The sequence below is a fragment of the Colobus angolensis genome, unplaced genomic scaffold, assembly GCF_000951035.1.
Source record: "Colobus angolensis palliatus isolate OR3802 unplaced genomic scaffold, Cang.pa_1.0 Scaffold24, whole genome shotgun sequence".
NCBI classification, from domain to species: Eukaryota; Metazoa; Chordata; class Mammalia; order Primates; family Cercopithecidae; genus Colobus; species Colobus angolensis.
Window position 1 is genome coordinate 14265729 of NW_012115599.1, and position 8247 is coordinate 14273975.

An 8247-nucleotide genomic window follows, 5' to 3' on the forward strand; every position below is an offset into this window, starting at 1 on the left:
GGGGCACGGGGGCGGGCCTGGAAAGGGGCGGGGCTAGAGAGACGCTGGGGTAAAGGGGGCGTGGACGACGAGAGAGCTTGGGGGTCATAGCATGGAGGGGAGATGGAGCGAGGGTTGGTTTTCAGTAGTGGAGCTACCCTGCCCCCTCCCAAAAAGTGGGTGCAAAACACCAAAAAGGTAGATTTTGGAATGTCAGGCTCCCAGGTAAATGGGAAATAGGGTATAATTCCGAAGGAAGCCACTCCACCCCCTAAGAGCACCTTATTTCTCTAACCTCCAAGGAAAGGGCACAGGATTTGTCAGATACCTGTGTTTGCTGGCGGTGCCACTTGCTGTGTGACCTTGGATAATCTTGTGATCTTTCTGAGCCTCAGTTTACTCATCTGTCAAAGGGGGTTGAGAGGAATACCTACCTCACTGTTGTGGGGAGTTACACAGATAATGAGTGTGAACATATTTTTGAGTTGTAATGGGCTGTGTCGTTATGAGATGTTATCGTTATTCTTTTCTCTTTTTCTTCCCAGAGACCCCCCCGGCCGCCCTCTTCTTTTCTTTGTTCCTGTGGCTGGGGGGGTATCCCCTCCCTCCACAACATGGAGCCATCTCCTCTGTCTCCCAGTGGGGCAGCACTTCCCCTACCGCTGTCGCTGGCGCCGCCCCCACTACCCCTGCCAGCAGCTGCGGTGGTACATGTGTCCTTCCCTGAGGTGACCAGTGCCCTCCTGGAGTCCCTCAATCAGCAGCGTCTGCAGGGCCAGCTCTGCGATGTGTCTATCCGAGTGCAGGGCCGTGAGTTCCGGGCTCATCGGGCTGTCCTGGCTGCCTCCTCCCCTTACTTCCATGATCAGGTCCTACTCAAGGGCATGACCTCCATCTCACTGCCCAGTGTCATGGACCCAGGCGCCTTTGAGACTGTTCTAGCCTCCGCTTACACTGGCCGCCTCAGCATGGCTGCTGCTGACATTGTCAACTTCCTCACAGTGGGGTCTGTGCTCCAAATGTGGCACATTGTGGACAAGTGCACTGAACTACTCCGAGAAGGCCGGGCCTCAGCTACCACCACCATCACTACTGCTGCAGCCACCTCTGTCACTGTCCCTGGTGCTGGGGTCCCATCCGGGAGTGGGGGCACTGTGGCCCCTGCTACCATGGGCTCTGCACGCTCCCATGCCTCCAGCCGGGCCAGTGAGAATCAATCTCCCAGCAGCAGCAACTACTTCAGCCCCAGGGAGTCCACTGATTTCTCATCTTCCTCCCAAGAGGCATTTGCAGCTTCTGCAGTGGGCAGTGGGGAGCGTCGAGGAGGTGGCCCTGCGTTCCCAGCCCCTGTCGTTGGCAGTGGGGGGGCCACATCTGGAAAGCTGCTGCTAGAGGCAGATGAGCTGTGCGATGATGGTGGGGATGGGAGGGGGGCAGTGGTTCCTGGGGCTGGGCTCCGGAGACCCACCTACACAGCCCCTAGCATCATGCCACAGAAACACTGGGTATACGTGAAGCGAGGTGGTAATTGCCCAGCACCAGCACCGCTGGTTCCCCAAGACCCAGATCTGGAGGAGGAAGAGGAGGAGGAAGACCTGGTGTTGACCTGTGAGGATGATGAAGATGAAGAACTAGGGGGTAGCTCCAGGGTTCCAGTGGGGGGAGGGCCTGAGGCTACCCTCAGCATAAGTGATGTCCGTACCCTGAGTGAGCCCCCAGACAAGGGAGAGGAGCAGGTTAACTTCTGTGAGTCCTCCAATGACTTTGGCCCATATGAGGGTGGGGGTCCTGGGGCAGGTCTTGATGACTCAGGGGGGCCAACTCCCTCTTCCTATGCACCCTCCCACCCTCCTCGACCACTTCTTCCCTTGGACATGCAGGGCAACCAGATCTTGGTCTTCCCGTCATCTTCATCCTCCTCCTCACAGGCTCCTGGCCAACCACCAGGGAACCAAGCAGAACACGGGGCAGTGACTGTGGGGGGCACGTCGGTGGGGAGCCTGGGTGTGCCGGGTAGCGTTGGTGGGGTCCCTGGAGGGACTGGCAGCGGGGACGGGAATAAGATCTTTCTGTGCCATTGTGGGAAGGCCTTCTCCCACAAGAGCATGCGGGACCGGCACGTGAACATGCACCTCAATCTGCGGCCGTTTGACTGTCCCGTGTGCAACAAAAAGTTCAAGATGAAGCACCATCTGACTGAGCACATGAAGACGCACACAGGTCTCAAGCCCTACGAGTGCGGAGTCTGCGCCAAGAAGTTCATGTGGCGAGACAGCTTCATGCGCCACCGAGGACACTGTGAGCGCCGGCACCGCCTGGGTGGGGGCGGAGCTGGACCTGGGCCTGGGACGCCCACGGGGCCATCCTTACCTTCCAAGAGAGAGTCTCCCGGAACGGGCGGGGGCAGCGGCGACGAAGCGAGTGCGGCCACGCCCCCGTCCAGTAGACGTGTCTGGTCCCCACCCAGCGTCCACAAGGTGGAGATGGGCTTCAGTGGAGGTGGAGGAGCAAACTAAAGGGGCAGGCTACTGGGGTGGGGTAGCTTTCGGGAAAGGGAATAAGCACGATACAAGGGCGCTGTGACCCCCGGGTGATCTCCCACCACACTTACTGTCTTCCTTTATCTCTGTGGACTTGTATATATTCTGGAAGGGGAACCACAGTTGCACCATCGCCCGCCCATTCTACTACTCAACCCCTCCCTCCCAAGGTATTTCCGGAACTAAGCCCTTCCTTTCCCTCTGATGGGTACACTGAAGCCTCTGCTCCAGAGTAGGGTGCACATGGAGGGTAGGAGAGGGGGCGTGTTGAGCATCTTGCAGTCACAGGGTCAGGGGTCAGGTGGTTGTAGTCTGTGCCTGAAGTCTGTGTTTGTGTTGTCGTGGAGACCAGGCCTTTGAGCCCCACCCTTGTCCTAGAACCTACCCCCTCTCAAGGATGCGCTCTTTATTTCTACCCTCTGTCCTCGCCCCCCCCCCCACTTTCCGTGGAAATTCCCAACTCGGTTCTCATGGAGAAGTGGGTGGAGACAAGGAAGGAGTAAGTCTTAGGAGTACAAGGTTTTTATTTTTTTTAACAGTAATTAAAATATTTATTGGTCATTTACTTGGCTTCCCGACACCCTTGTGTTTGGTGGGGATGCGGCACAGATGGGGGAAAGCAGGAGTAATGGTTTTCGGGCAAGTGGATGCTGGAGAGCACACACAGGAGTTGGGGAGCGGGGGGTGGGTGCCTGGGCTTGGGGAGGGCTCGAACTCGGGGCTGCTGTGTAGTCCAAGAGGGCGCGGTAAGACTGGGGTGTCCTGGTGAGACCTGGAGAGGATCTTCCCGGGTCCCTGCCTGGCCTGTGAGGAAACACCGGTCTCCCAGGCACCCTCACCTAACCAGAGCGGGGATTTCCACCGCCCCTCCTGTCGCCCTTTGGAAGAAAGTGAAAGTGAAAGGAGGAAGAGGAGGGTTGCTGGCTGAGGAGGTCGCAGAGCCATGAAGTCGCTGTCTCTGCTCCTCGCTGTGGCTTTGGGTGAGCGAACCCCGCGACTCATCGCCCAGGAACTAGAAGGAAGCGGGGGGAGGTGGCCCCACTGGAGCCGACGCCAGGGTGGGAGTGGGCAGGTCACCAGATATCCAAGCCGCCCCTCACTCGCGCCCCCATACGCCAGGCCTGGCGACCGCCGTCTCGGCAGGACCTGCGGTGATCGAGTGTTGGTTCGTGGAGGATACGAGCGGAAAGGGCCTGGCAAAGAGACCCGGTGCACTGCTGTTGCGCCAGGGACAGGGGGAACCGCCGCCCCGGCCGGACCTCGACCCTGAGCTCTACTTCAATGTGCACGGTGAGTCTTTAGGGACTCGCCGCCCCCCTACCTCTGTCGCCTTCACCGAAACCCCCTCCTCTTTAAATCCGGTAGTGACCTCGGGCCTCAGCTTCCCCCTATATAAAGTGAGTCTCACTATAGGGTAGTCTGTGCATTTGAAGTTCCCTGAACGCTGCCCTTCCAGCCCCTTTCCCGGCGGTGACTCTACAGCTGCAACTTCCTTCTCTACACTCAGACCCCACGGGCTCCCTCCAGGCTGCCTTCAGGCGGTACCCCCGGGACGCCCCCGCACCACACTGTGAGATGAGCCGCTTCGTCCCTCTCCCCGCCTCTGCGAACTGGGCCAGCGGCCTGACCCCGGTGCGGAACTGCCCGCGGGCCCTGGATGGGGCTTGGCTGATGGTCAGCATGTCCAGCCCAGTCCTCAGCCTCTCCAGCCTCTTGCGACGACAGCCAGAGCCTCAGCAGGAGCCTGTTCTCATCACCATGGCAACAGGTAGCTGGGGAGGGGAGGTGGAAAAGGGTGGGTAGATTCTAAGGGTCCAGATCAGCCGGTGGTCTCGCTTTATGGACTTGAGCAAGACATTTCGCTAATCGGGGTTCAGTTTCCTTTTTTTGTTAAGAGAGGTGTTTGGCTAGAATGAATCAATCTCTACCGCTCCTTCTAGCCCTCACCCAGTTAAAAAAAAAAAAAAACTGCGGCTTGGCGGGGGGTAGGGGGAGAGCCGGGGCGGTCAAGGGGGTTACTTTCTGATGTTTCGAAGGGCGGGGCTTTGAAGAGGTGGAGTTTCCGGACACCAGACCTGGAGAGACTTGTTAGGTGATGCGAGGTGGGAGGGGTTCAGAGGCAGGAGCGTGTTTTCTCTGCTCCTGCCATATCTATATCTTGCTCGGCACCCTCAGCTTTGCAGTTCACTCTTTCAAAACCCAGCTCTCTAGCCCCACCTGCGCCCACACCCGGCGCTGCGGCAATCCGCAAAGCAAAGGCTCTTAGACTCTAGCGCGTTGACCTTCCCTGACAGCCGCGTGTGGGGATGTGCTGCCGCTCTGTGGTCCGCAAACAAGTGGGCTCGAGTGGGCGGATGGACGCTGCTGGAGATTGGGTGGTTCCTATTGCATTGCAGGATGCGTTGCAGTTTGAGGCCCAGGGGTCAGAAGCTTTGCTGGGCTGGGACGTGGGAGGGACTGTGCAGATAATTCAAGAATGAGGAGAATCTGACCTGGATATCTGGGAGCTCTCCGTCCTGGCAGTGGAGGCGGGGTATTCCGGGGTAGAATACCTGTGGAGTTCTTAGCTTTTCTATCTGGATTTTATGTAAGCGACACAGCCTGATGGACAGGCCAACCCTGCACCCTCCCTTCCCTCCACCCTCCTGAGAATTACCCACAGAACCAGGGAGACAGACTTGAAACCCACGCTGAAACCCTCACCTCTGCCTATACCTCCATTCTTAGTCTCAAGCCCCCACCCTGGCAGAAGCTGAGGAACACTGCTCTTGTGTAGACAGTAGCTCTTTCTGGTGGGAGGAATATTTCCTAGGGCTACTGGCTCCACCGAGGTGATGATGAGAACGGTCTTTGCTTTCTGAGTTTGTTTTTCCAACTGTAACATGTGCATACTATTTCCCAGCTGCCTTTCCTGTTGTGACTATCAAGAGATGGCACTGTGTTAATTTATTCATTGACTTAATACTTATTAGCACCAAGAATGAGTTAGGACTCAGCAGTTCTCAGTCCACGCTGGAAATAAGAATCCTGTTGGAGGTTTCTAAAATATACTGAAACCTCATTCAATCCCATGCTTGGCTTGGTCAATTAAATCAGAATCTCTGGGGTGGCCCTGGGTATCCTTAAGGGTCACAAAGATGATCCGATGTAGATTCTGCTCTCCAGGAGGTTCTGGGCAGATTTGCCATGGATAATCCTAATGTGAAGTAGAAAGTGAAGGACGTGCAGACGGAGTCTTGGAAGTGCCCAGGTGGTAAGATTGTCTGTATCTCACAGACAACTGGGGTCAAAGCAAAGTGCCGTGCTATTTTTTTATTTTTATTTTATTTATTTATTTATTTTTGAGACGGAGTTTTGCTCTTGTTGCCCAGGCTGGAGTGCAATGGCACGACCTCATGCTCACCGGAACCTCCGCCTCACTGGTTCAAGCGATTCTCCTGCCTCAACCTCCCGAGTAGCTGGGATTACGGGTGCACACCACCACACCCAGCTAATTTTGTATTTTTAGTAGAGATGGGGTTTCTCCATGTTGGTAAGGCTGGTCTTGAACTCCCAACTTCAGGTGGTCCTCCCGCTTCGCCTCCCAAAGTGCTGGGATTACAAGCGTGAGCCACTGTGCCCGGCCTGCTATCTATCTATCTATCTATCTATCTATCTATCTATCTATCTATCTATCTATCTATGTTTGAGACAGAGTCTCCCTCTTATTGCCCAGGCTGGAGTGCAGTTGCAGTGGCATGATCTTGGCTCACTGCAACCTCTGTCTCCCAGGTTCAAGCAATTCTCGTGCCTTAGCCTCCCCAGTAGCTAGGATTACAGGTGCGTGCCACCACGCCCAACTAATTTTTGTATCTTTAGTAGAAACAGGGTTTCACCATGTTGGCCAGGCTGGTCTTGAACTCCTGACCTAAGGTGGTCTGCCTGCCTTGGCCTTCCAAAGTGCTGGGATTACAGGTGTGAGCCACCACGCCCAGTCTGCTGTGCTGTTTCTTTTCAAGCATTTTTGCTTGATTTGGGATTTAAGAAAATGAAAGCGGCCGGGCGCGGTGGCTCAAGCCTGTAATCCCAGCACTTTGGGAGACTGAGGCAGGCTTATCACCTGAGGTCGGGAGTTTGAGACCAGCCTGGCTAACACGGTGAAACCCCGTCTCTACTAAAAATACAAAAACTAGCCGGGCGAGGTGGCGGGCGCCTGTAGTCCCAGCTACTCGGGAGGCTGAGGCAGGAGAATGGCGTGAACCCGGGAGGCGGAGCTTGCAGTGAGCTGAGATCTGGCCACTGCACTCCAGTCTGGGCGACAGAGCGAGACTCCGCCTCAAAAAAAAAAAGAAAATGAAAGCTGTTGTGCTGATGTATAATTAGAAATGAAATCTCTCCAGGGTCAAAGATCATTGATAATTTTGCTAATATACATTTATACTTGTCTTATCAAATATTTTAAAATGTTTGTTGACAAATATACTTATTTATTTATTTGAGACAGGGTCTCCCTCTGTCACCCAGGCTGGAGTGCAGTGCAGGCTGGAGAGCAGTGGCATGACCTCAGCTCACTGCAACCTCCACTTCCGTGGCTCAAGTGATCCTCGTGCCTCAGTTTCCCGAGTAGCTGGGACCACAGGCATGTACCACCATGCCCAGCTAATTTTTGTATTTTTATTTGTAGAGATGGGGTTTCATCAGGCTGCCCAGGCTGGTCTTGAACTCCTGGGCTCAATTGATCTGCCTACCCTGGCTTCCTAAACTGCTGGGATTACAGGTGTGAGCTGCCTGGCCCCAAATATACTTTTTTTTTTTTTTTTTTTTTTTTGAGACAGAGTCTCACCCTGTTGCCCAGGCTGAAGTACAATGGCGTGATCTCTACTCATTGCAACCTCTGTCTCCTGAGTTCAAGTAATTCTCCTGTCTTGGCCTCCCGAGTAGCTGAGACTACAGGTGCCCACCAGCACACCCAGCTAAGTTTTGTATTTTTAGTGGAGACAGGGTTTTGTCACGTTAGCCAGGCTGGTCTGGAACTCCTGACCTCAGGTGATCCACCCACCTCAACGTCCCAAATTGCTGGGATTACAGGCGTGAGCCACCATGCCAGGCCTATACTTTCTTAATATACTTTGTGTATATTAAGAAAGATACATTCTCACCATTCTTTTAAAATATTACTGAGCCAGGTGAGGTGACTCATGCCTGTACTTCCAGCACTTTGGGAGGTCTAGGTAGGAGGATCATTTGAACTCAGGGGTTTGAGACCAGCCTGGGCAACATAACCAGACCTTGTCTCTACTAAATATTAAAAAAATGCTGGGTACAGTGGCTTACATCTGTAATCCCAGCACTTTGGGAGGCTGAGGTGGGCAGATCACCTGAGGTCGAAAGTTCAAGACCAGCCTGACCAACATGGAGAAATCTCGTCTCTACTAAAAATACAAAATTAGCTGGGCATGGTGGCGCATGCCTGTAATCCCAGCTACTCGGGAGGCTGAGGCAGGAGAATTGCTTGAACCCGGGAGGCGGAGGTTGCCGTGAGCCAAGATCATGCCATTGCACTCCAGCCTGGGCAACAAGAGTGAAACTCTGTCTCAAGAAAAAAAAAAAGGTTGGGTGTTGTCCCAGCTACTCTGGAGGCTGTGGTGGGAGGATTGCACCTTCGATGGGTGACAGAGTGAGACCCTGTCTCAAAAAAAAAAATAGTTAAACTGTAAAATCTTTAGGTTTTGTTTATTTTAATTTTTTT

At 54.3% G+C, this 8247-nt stretch overlaps 2 protein-coding genes across 5 annotated transcripts in view; both read left to right on the top strand.

Annotated features, from left to right (window-relative positions):
- ZBTB22 (zinc finger and BTB domain containing 22) overlaps positions 1-3090 on the top strand; it is a 3673-nt gene extending 583 nt beyond the window's left edge. Inside the window, exon 2 of the mRNA XM_011945475.1 lies at positions 525-3090. Coding sequence (XP_011800865.1) covers positions 594-2495 — 1902 coding nt within the window. The 5' untranslated portion in view covers positions 525-593 and the 3' untranslated portion in view covers positions 2496-3090. The remainder of the gene's footprint in view (positions 1-524) is intronic.
- A 23-nt stretch (positions 3091-3113) lies between these two features.
- The window catches only part of TAPBP (TAP binding protein (tapasin)), a 13445-nt gene continuing 8311 nt past the window's right edge, over positions 3114-8247 (top strand). For 2 of the 4 annotated variants that reach the window (XM_011945487.1, XM_011945485.1), the window contains exons 1-3: positions 3114-3499; positions 3639-3809; positions 4027-4287. In XM_011945487.1, coding sequence (XP_011800877.1) covers positions 3463-3499; positions 3639-3809; positions 4027-4287 — 469 coding nt within the window. In that variant the 5' untranslated portion in view covers positions 3114-3462. The remainder of the gene's footprint in view (positions 3500-3638; positions 3810-4026; positions 4288-8247) is intronic. The other 2 variants (XM_011945489.1, XM_011945488.1) reach the window with 1 other exon arrangement.